The sequence below is a fragment of the Schistocerca cancellata genome, chromosome 9 (assembly GCF_023864275.1).
Source record: "Schistocerca cancellata isolate TAMUIC-IGC-003103 chromosome 9, iqSchCanc2.1, whole genome shotgun sequence".
In the NCBI taxonomy this organism is placed as follows: Eukaryota; Metazoa; Arthropoda; class Insecta; order Orthoptera; family Acrididae; genus Schistocerca; species Schistocerca cancellata.
Window position 1 is genome coordinate 151,302,063 of NC_064634.1, and position 19,451 is coordinate 151,321,513.

General features: G+C 42.9%; 1 protein-coding gene across 1 annotated transcript in view; it reads right to left on the reverse strand.

The window, feature by feature from the left end:
* The window catches only part of LOC126101245 (odorant receptor Or2-like), a 249,127-nt gene that overhangs the window by 205,025 nt on the left and 24,651 nt on the right, over nt 1–19,451 (reverse strand). The window contains exon 2 of the mRNA XM_049911932.1: nt 2,878–2,997. Within this exon, the coding sequence (XP_049767889.1) occupies nt 2,878–2,997 (120 nt within the window). The remainder of the gene's footprint in view (nt 1–2,877; nt 2,998–19,451) is intronic.

Here is a 19,451-nt window from a genome sequence, read left to right on the forward strand (position 1 = left end):
CACGTATCCCAACAGAAGACGAAACCTGGTGCATCACTAAGAACGAGAAAGCAAAAGACACTTTTCACACTGGCGACACACATCTTCTCCAGCGAAGAAGACATTCAAGTCTGAGCCCTCTACCTCGAAGGTCCTTTTCACCCTCTTCTGAGATATGAAAGGGCTGATTGTGGAGCTCTATCAGCAAAGGCGTGAAACAGTGAACAGTACCCGGTACAGTGCCAAGTTTGAGAATGAGTTAAAGGCAACTGGATGGAGTCGTCATGGGGACTTGGATCTAGAGGCATTCTTCTCCTTCACGACAGCGTGGGCCCCCAAACTCGCCACTACAATTCTTGCCGTAATTCAGAAACTGAGATATCAGGCTGTACTGCATTCCCCATACAGCACCTGTCTTGTTCCTTCAGACTACTATGTGTCTGGAATTTGTTTTCCTTTATTGTGATTTCATTCCCCTGCCCATATGGGGCAGGGGAGGGCTGGCAGTGGCACAATCCACCACTCTTCAGCTGATATGACAGTTAATAAAAGGAGAAAATTAAACATATAAAGGCGATAAAAAGGGGGACATAAAAGCAGAGTAATGGGAGAGAATGGAGGTAAACTAGACACTGACACAGAGACGTTCATTGGGGGACAGTTAAAAAGTGTGCATAAAGTTGAGAATGACAGTTGGTGAATCATAGAGCACAAAAACACGCTGACATGACACACACAGGTTGAAAGTTGCCCACATTATTAAAACACTCCAGAACAAAGACACCTTAAAACCACTTTAAGAGACGAAGCACACATCACAAAGAAGAAGATCTACCAGAAGAGACCTGCCGAGGGAGAGGCCTGAGGGGACAGTAAAAGAGGGGAGAGCAAGGTGCAGTGGGGGAGAGGGTGGGATGAAAGGAATATGGGAGTCAGGGTGTGTACAAAGAGACGGGTCAGATGTGGTGCAGGTGGGTGCAGAGACACTGAAGAGGAGCAGAGGAGAGGGAGGGGGCGTAGGGGGGGAGTCACTTGGAGGAGAGGGAGCCTTAGGAGGAGCAGGAGGAAGGTGGGGTTAGAATTGGTAGGAGGGGTAGACGTCAGCGAGAAGTTCATCATCTGGGATGGGTAAGTGCTGGAAGTTGTGTTGGGAAAGGAGGTGGAGGGTGTGGAGATGGAGAGAGGGCGGGACACAACGGTAAAGGCGCAGCAATGGCCTTGTGGTGGAGAGGTGACACCAGAGGGTGGGGGTGATGGAGTCGGCAGGCAATATAAAGGGTGCGGATGTGTTCAAGGAAATGGAGAAGGTGGGGGAAGGTTCAAAAAAGGTTCAAATGGCTCTGACCACTATGGGACTTAACTTCTGACGTCATCAGTGCCCTAGAACCTAGAACTACTTAAACCTAACTAACCTAAGGACATCACACATATCCATGCCCGAGGCAGGATTCGAACCTGCGAGCGTAGCGATCGCGTGGTTCCAGACTGTAGCGCCTAGAACCGCTCAGCCACTCCGGCCGCCGTCAGGGAAGGGGACGAGGTCATAGAGGATGCGCATGGGTCACAGAAGGCGGATACGGAAGGCGAGGCGGAGTGCATGGCGCTCGAGGATTTGTAGGGCGTTATAGAACCTGGGAGGGGCGGAAATCTAAGTAATGCTGGCATAACAAAGGATGGGGCGGATCAAGGATTTGTAGGTGTGAAGGACAGTGGAAGGATGCAGTCCCCATGTCTGGCGGGACAGTAGTATCAGGAGGTGGAGTCTGTTGTGGGCTTTGTGTTTGATTGTAAGGAGAGGTGGAGGTCGAGGGAGAGGCTAAGGTATTTGAGGGTAATAGTGAGGTGGATAGGACTGCCATAAATGGTTAGGTAGAAATCATGGGGACGGAAGGAGCGGGTGGTGTGGCCTATGATTATCGCTTGGTCTTGGAGGGGCTGATAAGAAGGAACCACTGGTTGCACCAAGAGGTGAACTGTCAAGGTGGGTTGGTAGGGTACGCTGGGACCGTTGAAGGATAGGCTAAAGGGCTAGGAAGGCGGTGTCATCAGCAACAGGCGGGGGAGGTTGGATATAGCGTGTTATGAACCCTGACGTACACTGTCAGAGGAAAACGATTTGAAAGTGATGGTGAGATCAAACAAGCGGTGCAGTATTGGTTGCGGGCACAACAGGAAACCTTTTATTCGAATTGAATAGAAAAGTTGGTGCAATGGTATGAGAAGTGTATCGAAAAGGAGAGTAGTTACGCTGAAAAAAGGCATCTTATTTGTATCTATAAGTGCAGTATATGCTTCACAAAAAGTAGTTTGCCGTTTCTTTTTGAATCACCCTCATATTTTTGGATATTGAACTTGTGGTATTATCGTTATTTCAATCATGTGTATCGTTTTTGATGCTGCAGTTGTCTCATATTTTAGCGTGTACAGATACTAGTTACGTTTTCTTTCGAATCGTGTCAATAAGGTTTCGGTTGATGAATGCTTTATGAAATGTTAATTAGTGTTCTCAATTTTATGCAAGAGAGCAAACTAATTGCCCTGCCACCAAGCAGCGACTGATCGCAGCAGCAGCTGAAACACGGCAAACGCGAGAGGGGGTGATGAAGAGCAGATTGTGGCTGCTGTCCATATCCGAAAAGCAGGCAGTTGCAGGTGGGGTGATCGGAAGCAAAGTTCTCCACAGGAGTTACTTCGAAAAAGAAAAGCCCATTTCGTTCCGTGAATCATTGCAGTTTTACCACTGAGAGTACACGTTGTGATGTGTACACAAAGCAAGAGTTGACTGATTAGTTTTAAGTAAACTTAAAAAATTTTATACAGAGAGGCGAATTAATTTTGCATATTGCATTATAGAACTTGGCAATGTGTCACAAGAGATGAAATTAAGTGTTTACCTACCTGCATGAGGTGGTGTGCAGGGGAAATAGATGCACACTCTCAGCCTGCCAGGAAAGTACAAACATTTATTACAGCCATGCTGCATATTTACATCTCTTCTGACTCGCGTAGATACTGGAACTGTAAAAACAATGAAATCACATTAGATTTTCCTAAACTTAGATGTAGTCGCGGTCAGACATTTCTGGTGATGAGCGTACATTTAAATGTTTACTTGACACTACTATAATGAAGCCATAGTATATAATTTTTTTTCCTTACAAAGAAAGTGTTACATTACCTGAATGAGATTTTCACTCTGTAGAGGAGTGTGCGCTGATATGAAACTTCCTGGCAGATTAAAACTGTGTGCCCAACCGAGACTCGAACTCGGGGCCTTTGCCTTTTGCGGGTAAGTGCTTTTCAGAGTGAAAATCTCATTCTGGAAACATCCCCCAGGCTGTGGCTAAGCCATGTCTCCGCAGTATCCTTTCTTTCAGGAGTGCTAGTTCTGCAAGGTTCGCAGGAGAGCTTCTGTAAAGTTTGGAAGGTAGGAGACGAGGTACTGGCAGAAGTAAAGCTGTGAGTACCGAGCGTTATTACATTACCTGTTTCAACGAACTACATTGTCATTTGTTCACAAAATAAAGAAGAAACCAACGTGTACGTTTCGAGCTGCTCGCAGAACAGTAGCGTCTAAAAGTGATAACAATAACTGCTAGTGAAACTGCCTTAAGTTGTGTGAGAAGTTAAAAGAAACGAAGTAAGGTTAAACGATTGTTTTTAAAATTTTATTCTTGCTGTCAGGATGAAATATATATGTAAAGTGAAAGATGTTTAAATTCTGACAAATAAGTAAAAGTAATGATAACCTATATCATCAATCAATTTTTGATAACTCTATCGATATGTAAAAAGAAGCTATAATCATTCAACAGCAGAAAGATCTGGTGGAGGTAGGATTGCCATGCAGAGTTGCCATCCGTCCCGATTTATCTCGACAGTCACCGTTATGGATCTTCTTGTCCCGATATCCTGACAAGACTCAATGTTGTCCCGATTTTACGAAATACTATTACGAGCTTGGTCCAAGAACTGAAGTAACGCCATCTAGTACAGCATGTAAATGCAACCTCAAGTAGTTTTCTTTATGATAAGAAGTTTATGTTGAAAAGGTCGTCTCACAGATGGCATTAGACGTTGCATAACCTATATTGACAATGCAAGCATATTCTAGCTCTAGCGCCATCATTCGAGAAAATACCAAACTTATTCTGTAATAAGGCGGTGGAACTATTGAAGTATCGCCATACAGAAGTATCGGGAATTGCCCATTAGAATAGCGATCTGATAAGACGATTCTCTCGAAACTTAATACGAACAGTGAGTGCAAGTTAGTAATGTTTGAAGTGTTTACTGCAAGTGCACAGGGCGTGAAGTGTATAGTGCCAGTTTAGCTACATGCTCAATGCATGGTTTTATAAATAAGTAAAACGGAAAAAAGACTTGCTGAAAAAGGTGAAAGCTTCCGAAAAATGTGATGTACCAACTACTTCTGCCGTAACAAGTTCCATGTTGTTGTATTCTAAATTAAAAAAAATTACATGAAATAAATTTTTTACTTCGTTTCCACACCTCCTTCTTAGGGTGTCCCGACGAGATCCTAGCCTGATATGGTCCCACCTTGATAGATGGAGAAGAAGTCTTTCAGATTTTTAAAGTTTGTCTTTTTCGTTTCTATTAGGATGGTTGTAGGTACGTGTGGCAGTCTTGTAATTTGGTTTATTCTTAATAATATTTAATTTTTGACAACCATTTCTACAGTTAATTTATTATCCTATAGATTTCTCACATATGCTTTCATGTTGTATTTTTTCTGTTCTGGAAAATGTGTTTCAGGAAGAGTAATGTATATTGTTAGAATGTCGTCTGACCGATGGTGTATCGCGTCTTGCCATTTAATCATTTCATTCCAAGTAGAACCTGCATACTTTTAATACAATGTCCGAATCAATATTACTAGCACTGCACTAAGGTGGAAACGAAATTAACACTTTTTACGTTCAGTCCGCTTATGGAAAAATGTCACGTTCAGTAACCCCCACGGCTTGATTCACGCGTCAACCAACAAAGCGATGGTTATTTTATTTTTCAGGAAACAGGTCAGTATTTATCAATCATTTGATGTGTGGATTTAAACTGAATACATCGTGCCATCCAGTTTGTAGTGCGTCCTTCAAACGGCAGATCTTTCCATTATCTCTACCTCTTTTGTTTCTTCTTGCTGCCAGACAAGAGATACATTATAGTGACGATGCGCAACTAGACTTACTTTAGGTTTTGTACCTGCTTTATGAAGTGTAATTTGTTGCAAGTGCAAATATGACAAACTACTTCCTTGTTACATGCAATGGTACGCCTGGGGAGGAAGCAATAAAATTGCGAATAGTTATTTGGATGCAAAGTATGCACAGAAAAAATCAATCACAGGCAAAATCTCCCAGCACATAAACAGAAGAAGTTTACCAGGTAACGGGCTCTTTCATTTACTTTTTAGCATCGAATGGCACGAATCTTGACGTCTTAGAGACAGTTGCAATATACCATCATTAATTATATGAGTTTGTAATTTAAGTGGTTTCAATGACAAAATAATATCGAACTCAGAATCTGTTACATCACGATGCCTACCGGCGCGCATATTGTAGTTAATTTGTTCGAGGCTGCAGCGCGTTTTTTCTCGCGAGCTGAGCGGGGTAATTCAATGTTGTCATCTCCAGAGTCTATAAGTACGCTGCTGCAAGCAAAACAAGTGAACTCAGTTTTAAAGCATATTTTGTGTTATGACTAAAATTGATAAAAGAGAAATCAGGATCTTGGGGCTACCGTTCGACTACTAGAAAATGTTGAAAATAACAACAGGCAGGAAACGAACGCCGAAGTTGTAGGCACAGTCACCATTCAGGTCGAATCGTAAATGCAGGCTTATCCTGTACAAACAGTTTCGCAACAGCCTTTTCTAACGCTAGATACTTTGATTTCACTATTTCAAAAATTAGAAAACATTACGGTAAATAATTTCGATCTGTGACACAAAGCCTTGACAGTAAACTAAATGCGCAGGACGAACAACAGTCCGAGCAATTTAAAAATAATTTGGAGCTTATGGTACAGAATCTTGGCAGTAAAATAGATATGCGAATGAAACAGAATTTCGAGTAAATGACGAAAGAACACTACGACCAAATATGTTCAAATGTGTTATGAAGTCTTATGGCACTTAACTGTTAAGGTCATCAGTCCCTAAGCTTACACACTACTTAACCTAAATCATCCTATGGACAAACAGCCATGTCCGAGGGAGGACTAGAACCTCCACCGGGACCAGCCGCTCGGACCAAATGAAAGTTACTCTTGGTCACATTGCGAAAGAGCAGCCGGGACAAATTTCCGCGAAATTCATAGCAACTACTACCGACATAACTGCATCAAAGGAATCATACCGCACAATACCGCAGACGACGTGACAATTGTCGGATGAAGTAAGCGCACCGGAAACAGAGCAAGACAGTACGAAGACTTTAACGCAGCACCTCAGGAATCAGTTCCAATTTTAGCTAGGGAACATTAAAACAAAATCAAAATTTTGACGCACAGCGTCAGGAACTGACAAATGATGTTTCTACATGGCTGAAAGCGCAGGAAATGCATATAAATGAATCTCTTAAGACCGAGTTACGTGTCGCACACATAATGTAAGTCAGGAAATAGCACACGAGTATAGGACCCCTAATAATCATCTAAAGCACGAATTAGTACAAGTCGAAACACAAGTCAGCGACTTAGGGAAGTAATAGCAGGCGTAAGGAATGTAGTTCACTTAGTATATGAAGTTTTTAGTTTAAGATAATCGTTCCTTTCATATCCATGAATACTGACAATTCCACCTGGGATACCTTGTAAATAGGCATTTACACACTTATAAGTCTAGTTTGTTTAACAAGGATGGGACAGTTAGATGGCTGCGGTCTTATAGTACAAAACATCCCAACATCTGCCTGAAGTAATATGGGGAAACCACTGAAACGCTAAGTTATAAGAAGACCTCCACTCTCCCGAATATAATGACACTCTGTTTAAAAGAGCGCTATCCCGTTCGGTTTATCCCTATTGTACAACAGTTTTGCAAAGGAGTTATTTAAGGATGTAAAAGACCACTGTTACACTGTTCAGTTATTTCTCACTGCACGCACTTCACATATTACACACACATTGTTTGACTGTGTAACACTACACCCACTATCAGCTGATATCAGGACCATAACGACGATGTCTTCCTTTCATTTTGTGCTCCGCAACATCCCATTTGTTAGCCTGAATATCCTAGTCAGTATCAATTTGTAAAGAGCGAGATGCTGAGCGCAGGAAGTATTGTATATTGCGTAGCTTTTGGATTATTTATATTCCAGAAAAGGGAAAAGGAAGGAAAAAGTCATTGCGTGAAGGTGTTATGTGAAATGATATATATTTTATTATTGTTATATTATTATTATTATTTATATGTGTTTATTTTATATCAAATTGCTACTCTGTTTTACATACGTAATCCTTGAGTGTATAGAGTGTATTCCTTAAGAGGTTCTTTTAGCGGTCCTTTTAAATATACACTCCTGGAAATGGAAAAAAGAACACATTGACACCGGTGTGTCAGACCCACCATACTTGCTCCGGACACTGCGAGAGGGCTGTACAAGCAATGATCACACGCACGGCACAGCGGACACACCAGGAACCGCGGTGTTGGCCGTCGAATGGCGCTAGCTGCGCAGCATTTGTGCACCGCCGCCGTCAGTGTCAGCCAGTTTGCCGTGGCATACGGAGCTCCATCGCAGTCTTTAACACTGGTAGCATGCCGCGACGGCGTGGACGTGAACCGTATGTGCAGTTGACGGACTTTGAGCGAGGGCGTATAGTGTGCATGCTGGAGGCCGGGTGGACGTACCGCCGAATTGCTCAACACGTGGGGCGTGAGGTCTCCACAGTACATCGATGTTGTCGCCAGTGGTCGGCGGAAGGTGCACGTGCCCGTCGACCTGGGACCGGACCGCAGCGACGCACGGATGCACGCCAAGATCGTAGGATCGTACGCAGTGCCGTAGGGGACCGCACCGCCACTTCCCAGCAAATTAGGGACACTGTTGCTCCTGGGGTATCGGCGAGGACCATTCGCAACCGTCTCCATGAAGCTGGGCTACGGTCCCGCACACCGTTAGGCCGTCTTCCGCTCACGCCCTAACATCGTGCAGCCCGCCTCCAGTGGTGTCGCGACAGGCGTGCATGGAGGGACGAATGGAGACGTGTCGTCTTCAGCGATGAGAGTCGCTTCTGCCTTGGTGCCAATGATGGTCGTATGCGTGTTTGGCGCCGTGCAGGTGAGCGCCACAATCAGGACTGCATACGACTGAGGCACACAGGGCCAACACCCGGCATCATGGTGTGGGGAGCGATCTCCTACACTGGCCGTACACCACTGGTGATCGTCGAGGGGACACTGAATAGTGCACGGTACATCCAAACCGTCATCGAACCCATCGTTCTACCATTCCTAGACCGGCAAGGGAACTTGCTGTTCCAACAGGACAATGCACGTCCGCATGTATCCCGTGCCACCCAACGTGCTCTAGAAGGTGTAAGTCAACTACACTGGCCAGCAAGATCTCCGGATCTGTCCCCCATTGAGCATGTTTGGGACTGGATGAAGCGTCGTCTCACGCGGTCTGCACGTCCAGCACGAACGCTGGTCCAACTGAGGCTCCAGGTGGAAATGGCATGGCAAGCCGTTCCACAGGACTACATCCAGCATCTCTACGATCGTCTCCATGGGAGAATAGCAGCCTGCATTGCTGCGAAAGGTGTATATACACTGTACTAGTGCCGACATTGTGCATGCTCTGTTGCCTGTGTCTATGTGCCTGTGGTTCTGTCAGTGTGATCATGTGATGTATCTGACCCCAGGAATGTGTCAATAAAGTTTCCCCTTCCTGGGAAATGAATTCACGGTGTTCTTATTTCTATTTCCAGGAGTGTATTTGAGTAATCTCTTTAATCTCCTTGTACAACTTATTTTACAGTTTTATTCCTCAACAGAATATGATTTTTTGAGTAGATCGAGGTAAATGTAAGTTCAATGTAGCTCTTGTTTTACAGTCAGAGGCAGAGCTCTTTCTGCAGTAACTAGCAATGTTGTTTTTGATGCATTCGACGGATTTGTAATTTACTGATATGGTATATTTAAATCCCTAGTATTTTGAACGGATCTTTACAATAAGCTCGACTACTGTTTTTGGTTATTATTGTTATATCCTTTTTCTGTAGTTTGCATACTATGTCCATGTTTCATAGATAAGAACTGAGAGTACAGAACAGCGTGGAGCTAAATGACGCTGGCTGTTACATACCGATGACGTTACTTTAAGGGCATAATATGCTGATGCTATTGAGTATAGAAGTATCTTTGTGTGTTCACACCACTTCAACTGAGAATCAATATTCATTCCGGCAAATGTTGTGTTTGTTAGTCAGTCTCCAGAGGTGGAAAATGGAAGTCTGTGATGAGGACTTATGGGACTAAACTGCTGAGGTCATCGGCCCCTAAGCTTACACACTATTTAATCTAACTTAATCTAACTTAAACTATTTAATCTAACTTACACTAAGGAGAACACCATACACCCATGCCCGAGGGAGGACTCGAACCTCCGACAGGGAAGCCGCGCGGACCGTGACCAGACGCCTCAGACCGCGCGGCTATAGAGGTGTCATCTACATTTAATGTAATAGTGTTATTTAGCTTCTTCATACTGACATTAATTGCATTTGTTTTCTTTGTGTTCAGTGTTACTCTGCTGCATATTGACTAATTGCTAACTTCCTTGAGAATTTTATTTGTTTTCTCTTCTAGGAGTTGTTAATGCTTCCATCGGGGATGGACATTTACACTGTCTTTTCTAATATACCTTATAAATAAGGCAGAAAGGCACCTTGTACCTTGAAGACTTTATAGATTTGCAAATTTTTCTTACAGAAATATTTGTGAGAGAACAGGTTTTTGGAGGATATATGAAAACAAAGATAAGACGGGTGCAGATTTTTGAAAGTGTAGAGGACAAGTTGCAAGGAGTTTGTGTGTGTAATCTCCTAAATCAACAAAAATGACGTCGCAATGATTGTTACAATGGTAAGACGATAGGAAACAAGGAAATATTGTGGTATGAAAAGGAAAGCTTCTACATGAAAATTTCTAGATATATACATTCACTATCTGATCAGAAGTATCTGGAAACCCCTGTCTATTGCGAAAGTGACAGCTATACGTCACGAGAATCGGACCATCCAATACAAAAGGTGGCGATGAGTGTTGTGTTATAGCAGAGACGCAGTAACAGCAGAATGACTCAGTCAGGAGAGCTGAGACACTTTAAATGTGGGCTAGTCAGGGGATGTCACTTGAGTAACAAATCCATCAGGAACGCTTCAACGCTTCTGAAGTTGGCCAAGTCGACTAATGGTGATGTTATTAGGAAGAGTAAGCGAGAAACAGTTAAATCAATGCCAGGTAGATTTCAACCAAAGATGGACCGTGACCGTCCAGCACTGTGGAACAAGTGGAAGGAACCACTCGTGATTTCCAAATTGCAACTAGCAGTCCTGCTAGCACAGTGACAGTGCGAAACGGGTTAACAATAATGGGGTTCAATACTCAATCAGTTCCTCGTAAGCTACACACTTCATTGAAAGTGACCCTGAAGAGTCCAAGCCGTCATGAATGTGAAGGTGGACACGCCTCACATTAATGTACACTAACAGAAGTGCACATACTTTAGAGCGGATAGTTAATCTCATTGTCGACTCTGTTTGAATGTATTAAACAGCTAGATACAAAAAAATAACAAAACACTTTTTTTTAGGAGATGACCAGTAATGTTTACATCTGGCACAAGAAAGTTATATTTGTATGTTTAAAACTGAATAAGAGGAGTCTGTGGTATTAGCACTTAAAGTGTTTATAATCGACCATCGTCCTTATATTCTGCTTTTATGTACGTTCGTCCCACGAACGATCTTTGCTGGTCTATCTATGGCACACTGACTGACTTCCGCTAATTCACGGCCGTCTCAGCGACACAGTCTCTCTGAGGTCTTTGAGGCGTTTCTGGCTTCAGCCAATGTCTAGTGAAGGTGTGGTTGCTTGCTTTGGAGAAAAGGCGTTCTGCTTCAGAGTATTTCGATTGGGGTGCTGTTGAGCATTAACAAGTACTGAGAGAAGAGAGGCCGCTATGCGTGAAGGTAGCAATGGTTTTGTAGTGACGAAATGATTATAATACGCATGAACAAGCTTCTTTCTATGTGCAAATTCTGCAACATAAGGTAATGTGTTTTTCTACTTTACTATGGGGCGAGCGATATTGGACTATTTATGTCTGCCGGCCGGGGTGGCCGAGCGGTTCTAGGCGTAACAATCTGGAACCACGCGACCGCTACGGTCGCAGGTTCGAATCCTGCCTCGGGCATGGATGTGTGTGATGTCCTTAGGTTAGTTAGGTTTAAGTAGTTCTAAGTTCTAGGGTACTGATGACCTGAGAAGTTAAGTCCCATATTGGTCAGAGCCATTTGAATCATTTGAACTACACTCCTGGAAATGGAAAAAAGAACACATTGACACCGGTGTGTCAGACCCACCATACTTGCTCCGGACACTGCGAGAGGGCTGTACAAGCAATGATCACACGCACGGCACAGCGGACACAACAGGAACCGCGGTGTTGGCCGTCGAATGGCGCTAGCTGCGCAGCATTTGTGCACCGCCGCCGTCAGTGTCAGCCAGTTTGCCGTGGCATACGGAGCTCCATCGCAGTCTTTAACACTGGTAGCATGCCGCGACAGCGTGGACGTGAACCGTATGTGCAGTTGACTGACTTTGAGCGAGGGCGTATAGTGGGCATGCGGGAGGCCGGGTGAACGTACTGCCGAATTGCTCAACACGTGGGGCGTGAGGTCTCCACAGTACATCGATGTTGTCGCCAGTGGTCGGCGGAAGGTGCACGTGCCCGTCGACCTGGGACCGGACCGCAGCGACGCACGGATGCACGCCAAGACCGTAGGATCCTACGCAGTGCCGTAGGGGACCGCACCGCCACTTCCCAGCAAATTAGGGACACTGTTGCTCCTGGGGTATCGGCGAGGACCATTCGCAACCGTCTCCATGAAGCTGGGCTACGGTCCCGCACACCGTTAGGCCGTCTTCCGCTCACGCCCCAACATCGTGCAGCCCGCCTCCAGTGGTGTCGCGACAGGCGTGCATGGAGGGACGAATGGAGACGTGTCGTCTTCAGCGATGAGAGTCGCTTCTGCCTTGGTGCCAATGATGGTCGTATGCGTGTTTGGCGCCGTGCAGGTGAGCGCCACAATCAGGACTGCATACGACCGAGGCACACAGGGCCAACACCCGGCATCATGGTGTGGGGAGCGATCTCCTACACTGGCCGTACACCACTGGTGATCGTCGAGGGGACACTGAATAGTGCACGGTACATCCAAACCGTCATCGAACCCATCGTTCTACCATTCCTAGACCGGCAAGGGAACTTGCTGTTCCAACAGGACAATGCACGTCCGCATGTATCCCGTGCCACCCAACGTGCTCTAGAAGGTGTAAGTCAACTACCCTGGCCAGCAAGATCTCCGGATCTGTCCCCCATTGAGCATGTTTGGGACTGGATGAAGCGTCGTCTCACGCGGTCTGCACGTCCAGCACGAACGCTGGTCCAACTGAGGCGCCAGGTGGAAATGGCATGGCAAGCCGTTCCACAGGACTACATCCAGCATCTCTACGATCGTCTCCATAGGAGAATAGCAGCCTGCATTGCTGCGAAAGGTGGATATACACTGTACTAGTGCCGACATTGTGCATGCTCTGTTGCCTATGTGCCTGTGGTTCTGTCAGTGTGATCATGTGATGTATCTGACCCCAGGAATGTGTCAATAAAGTTTCCCCTTCCTGGGACAATGAATTCACGGTGTTCTTATTTCAATTTCCAGGAGTGTAGTTATATCTGCTTAGGCGTAGCAGAGTAGCGCTCGTAGATCCCGTTTTGTTTACATCTTGTTTCGGCTTCGCGATTTTATTTAATAAGCCGATACCTCATTCACGAAATAGTATTTTAGATTTTCTAAGCCCTTTCAAGTGTATACCAACGAACTGGTCATTGCGTGACTGTAACGAAAACAGTAGGTGTTTTGAGTAATCTTAATCGGTTTGAACTATGTAAGATTTTTGTAATTTTGAAACGTAATAACAATCATAAATTTTAATGTCAATCTCATATCTTTTCATTCAAATTCGCGCATTTCATAAACTTAATTAGCCGAAGTACTAATTTATCAGATAGCAGAGGCGAGCACCCATGAAGCGTAGCACAATGCCTACGTAGAAGTAATTCAATTAAATATTCTCGTGCTTAATAATAACTTTTTCCGGCAAAACTATTTCTGCTCGTTGTAGATGTTCTCATAGAACCACTTTTTGTGTTGGTAGATGATTTTCATTACACAGATGGTAAGTTACGTTGAGATTTCCGAGATGGCGGCTACTCAACATTTTAGCTACTGGGTTTAGGATACTGTGGTCTTGCAAGGTCATTCAACAAAATGTAACGACTTCCCACATAAAACGTAAACTTTGGTTTTTGTATCCCTTATCAGGCAAATAATGTTAGGACGATTCAAGTTGGACTGAGCAAGGGGAATGATAACAAATAGAGAATATTAAAATACTACAGGCATTAAATAAAATGTAACGTGGAGCTACTTGTATAACTATTAGTATTTGTAGGACCACAACTGAGCATAGTCAGATTGCATTTTATTTAATTTTTGAAGGAAGGGTAGCCTTTATGTGGGTCTCAGTGACCAGCAAGTGTTGCAGTTAAGATGATAAGTATTATCCATGTACTATATAGAGGCTATTTGCTGTGTCCACGTAGTTTATTGAAGTGCAATGTATTCTTGCATGTTTCGGCATAAAAGATGTAGATTATATATGGAGGGTATAAACAAATATCGAGACACCAAACACACGTTATCATTCCAAATATGTGGGAAATCTAATTTCTGGTAATGGATAAATTCAGGTGCTGTACGGTTTTCAAAGGAATCTTATACCATTCTTCTTGCAAAATAGTGGCAGCTTCAGGTAACAAGGATGGAAGTGGATAGCGATCACACATCCTTCTTTCCAAAGTACACCATAAAATTTACATAATATTGAGATCTGGTGACCGTAAAGGCCAGAGAACATGCGACGATTCATGCTACTGCTCTCAAAACCAGTCCTGACGATCCAGGTCACGTGAGCAGGGGCCGTGTCGCCTTGGAACACATCAGCTACATTGGGGGATAAACGTTTTATCATGGGATGGACCTAGTCAGCCAAAATACATAATCCTTGGCAGTAGTGCGGCCCTGTGATGAAACAGGTCTATTAGGAGTCCTTTGTTTGCATTTCTGGAATTTCTAAGTACCTTGAATGTCTCCAACGCTAAGCGAAAATTTTGAATCGCCTATTATTCGCACACAGTCTTCGATCAGAGTAGATACGTCGCTGGAAGATGTGCTTGTTTTTATCAACAGTGCTTGGCAGCGAGGAGCGCGGTAGTTCTATCGTTAGAGAATATTAGTGAGACAGACACTAAGCAGAGAACTCGAGACAATGCAGACGTAAAGTTAAGTGCATGCGTGTGTTTGGATATTCTGAAACAGAGGAGAAAGGTTCGATTACTCTTTAGAATGAAATGAGGTATAATGAAATTAGAAAAGCATATAAAGAGGAATCAAGGTAATTTTTTCTATTTAGTTGTATTGCAGTCGCGCGTAGTTTGGAACCATTGTTGAATGAGACATCCATAACAGGGAACTTTAGATTTTTCTTTAAAGATTGATTAATTTTCACTGTAAAGTATTTTGCATATTTATTAATTATTTGTTTAATATTATCGAGAGTAAGAGTTTCATATCATATGCACCTTGTCAGTGTTAATGAGTGTTGTAGCATGAATTTCACATAAGTAACAATTCACCGAAGAGCCAAAGAAACTGGTACGCCTGTGTAATATCGTGTAGGGCCCCACAAGCACGCAGAAGTGCCGCTACACGACGTGGCCTGGACTCGACTAATGTCTGAAGTAGTGCTGGAGGGAATTGACACCAAGAATATCGCAGGGCTGCCCATATTTCCATAAGAGCACGAGGGATTAGAGAACTCTTTTGAACAGCACGTAGCAAGGCATCCCAGATACGCTCAGTAATGTTCATGTCTGGGGAATTTGGCGGTGAGCGAAAGTGTTTAAACTCTGAAGAGTGTTCCTGGAGCCACTCTGTAGCAATTCCGGACGTGTGGGGTGTCACATTGTCCTGCTGTAATTGCCCAAGTCTGTCGGAATGCACAATGGACATGAACAGATGCAAGTGATCAGACAGGATGCTTACGTACGTATAGTCTGTCAGAGTCGTGTCTAGACGTATCACGGGACCCGTATGACTCCAACTGCACACACTCCACACCAGTACAGAGCCTCCACCGGCTTGAAAAGTCCCCTGCTGACATACAGGGCCCATGGATTCATGAGGTTGTCTCCATACCAATACGCGTCCATCCGCTCGATACGATTTGAAATGAGACCATCCGACCAGGTAACGTATTTCCAGTCATCAACAATCGGTGTTGACGGGTCCAGGCGGGATGTAAGGCTTTGTGTCGTGCAGTCACGAAGGGTACACGAATAGGCCTTCGGCTCCGAAAGCCCATATCGGTGATATTTCGCTGAATGGTTTGCACGCTGACACTTGTTGATGGCCCAGCATTAAAATCAGCACCAATCTGCGGAAGGGTTGGACATCTGTCACGTTGAAGTTCTCTTCAGTCGTCGTTTGCCCCGTTATTGTAGGATCTTTTCCCGGCTGCAGCAACGTCGAAGATTTGATGTTTTACCTGATTTCTTCGGTACACTCGTGAAATGGTCGCACGGGAAAATCCCAACTTCATCCCTACTTCGGACATGCTGTGTGCGCCGACTATAACATCATGTTCAAACTCACTTAAATCTTGTATCAGCAGTAACCGATATATCAACTGTGCCAGACACTTGTTTTATATAGGCGTTCCCGCCGCAGCGCCGTATTATGCCTGTTTATATATCTCTGTATTTGAATACGCATGTCTATACAAGTGTGTATCAGGGTATATCAGATAATTTAAGAACAGTTTGTTAAAGAAATTTTTCACCTAAGAGCATTGTCTACATCCTCATTCTTGTTGCATTCTCGCAGGAAGATATGTTCGATTTCTCTTTCTGGTCACTCACAGCAAAACAACAGCAAAGTTACAACCAACCAACCAAGCCAATACGACTTGAAAAATAAACGAAAATAATTTACAAGCGAAACTTTCACTTGGCGACAACTCTGTTCGGTTTTGTCGTCGGGGAATTTTTTGTGAAATTTGTAGTCAGATACGTGCACTGCTCTCTGTAACATTTTGTTCGTAGTCAGTTTTTGTGCTGCGCTTATGAATTAATCGGTTGTGGTTTCTTTCCAATACAGGTCAACATACTTAATTTTGACAATTGTTTTCTTGAGAACATTGTTCTTTATTGCGACGCCGCGTAAGACAGTAAACGATAATTCTCTTACCAGTATTGTTCGACTATTAGCTACGTCCAGTTTAACAGAAAATAACACAGCGATTTCTAACGAATTATTGCATCGAACAGACAAACAGACAAACCCGAAAATGCAACAGGTAGATTCTTCCCAAGACTGTCAGTCACGTTCCAACAAATGTGGAAACGTTACCGAAGTCGGATAGCAATGTGTTAGCAAGTCTAAATATATTTTTCGTCAATGATGCACCTACTTCAACTTTGCAGGTTTTAGATTTCAGACAGTTGGAATTCACCACATCACAGATATTGCAGAGTCAGGTGACAATAGAAATGGATAATAAGGATTTGATGAACAATCACCTCATCACACAATGATTAACGGCAAATCTTTAGAGAACAGTGACCTCAGGGCTATGCTTCAGATTTTACTCGCAGGAAACAACAAAATTCTGGAGACTCATCTTAACAAAAAAGAACAGGAAAGCAACATTCTGGCGACTCAACGACAGGAAAGTAATAAAATGTAAGATACACATTTTGACACCAAAGAGAAAGTAAGTAACGAAATTCTAGTTAGCTATGAAATCATATTGACCAAAAATTATGAAAGCACAGCGAAGCAATTGAGAATCAGCTAACAAACCACATTGACACGAAATTAAATGAAATTTCTGGCAATTTGGAAGCGCTTGCAGAAAATCAGTCACAGTTGCTGACTTCAGCGTGGTACCAAAATAATCAAAACACGCGAAACGATTTTGACGGACAGCCTCAGTACACTTAAAACTACCAGGCTGATAGGCCGTGAGCGATGTATAAAACTATTCCCTGATGTTTCGTCTACGACTGCGGGGGACATACTCCGAGGTAAAGCGGCAGTTTTAAGTTAAGACAATACCGGCCGTGAAAGCCTACATTGTATGATCAGCCTCAGAATAGTCAGCAACAAAACTAGATTAGATTAGATTAATACTTGTTCCATAAATCATGAATACGACACTTCGTAATGATGTGGAACGTGTCAGGTTAATAAAAGATGTCTGTACAAGATATTAGATTACAAAAATATTGCATGACACTAATGTATAAGTCGTTTTTTTCCCTTAATTTATATCTAAAAATTCAGCCAGTGAGTAGAAGAAATTCTTTTAATTAATTTTTAAATGTTAGTTGGCTATCTGTCAGGCTTTTGATGCTGTTTGGTAGGTGACCAAAGACTTTTGTGGCAGCATAATTTACACCTTCATGTGCCAAAGTCAGATTTAACCCTGCATAGCGAAGATCATCCTTTCTCCTGGTGTTGTAGCTATGCACACTGCTATTACTTTTGAACTGGGTTGGATTATTAACAACAAATTTCATAAGTGAATATATATACTGTGAGGTTACTGTAAGGATCCGTGGATTCTTAAATAGATGTCAGCAGGATGACCGTGGTTGGGCTCCAGCAGTTATTCTGATTGCACGTTTTTGAGCAATGAATACTTTTCTACTCAACGATGAATTACACCAGAATATGATGCCATACGAAAGCAGCGAATGAAAGTAGGCATAGTAAGCTAATTTACTAAGATTATTATCACCAAAATTTGCATACGTAGCTGAACTCAGATGTTTCAGCAGACCATCAATGTGTTGCTTCCAGTTTAACCTCTCATCAATGGACACCCCTAAAAATTTTGGAAATTCTACCTTAGCTACAGGCTTCTGTTCAAAGTCTATATTTATTACTGGAGTTGTGCCATTTACTGTACGGAACTGTATATACTGTGTTTTATCAAAATTGAAAGGAGTCCGTTTGCTGAGAACCACTTAATAATTTTGTGAAAAACATAATTTACAATTACATTACTTAGTTCTTGGTTTTTGGATGTTATTACTATACTTGTATCATCAGCAAAAAGAACTAACTTTGCATCTTCATCAATGTGGAATGGTAAGTCATTAATGTATATCAAGCACAGTAAAGGACCTAAGACCGAACCCTGTGGAACCCTGTACTTGATAGCCCCCCAGTTTGAGGAATCAGCTGTTGTTTTAACATCACATGAACCACTTATTTCAACTTTCTGCATTCTTCCAGTTAAGTATGAATTAAGCCGTTTGTGCACTGTCCCCTGAAACCATAATGATTTAGCTTATCTAAAAGAATTCCATGATTGACACAATCAAAGGCCTTTGAGAGATCACGAAAAATACCAATGGGTGATGTCTGGTTATTCAGAGCATTTAATATTTGATCAGTGAAAGCGTATACAGCATTTTCTGTTGAAAAGCCTTTCTCAAAACCAAACTGACATTTTGTTAGTACTTTATTTTTACAAATATGGGAGGCTACTCTTGAATACATTACTCTCTCAAAAATTTTTGATAGAGCTGTCAGAAGAGGCGGTAGTTGTTGACATCCGACGTATATCCCTTTTCATGCAATGGTTTTACAATGGCATATTTCAGTCTATCGGGGAAAACACCCTGCTCCAAAGAGCTATTACATATGTGGCTGAGAGTCCTACTTATCTGTGGGGAACAAGCTTTAAGTACCTTGCTGGAAATGCCATCAATTCCGTAAGAGCTTTTACTTTTCAGTGAGTTTATTATTTTACCGATTTCAGAGGGAGAGGTAGGTGGAAATACAGTTGTTTCAAACTGCACAGGTATGGCCTCTTCTACTAGTAACCTTGCCTCTTCTAGTAAAGATCTAGATCCTATTTTCTCCACAACATTTAAAAAATGATTATTGAAAATATTTTCAATTTCTGTTTGTTAGTACACTTGCCATTCAGTTTTATGGCACTAAAGTCTTCCTGTGCTCTTGGGTGCCCTGTTTCCCTTTCAATAATATTCCAAATTGCTTTAATTTTATTATCAGAGTTACTG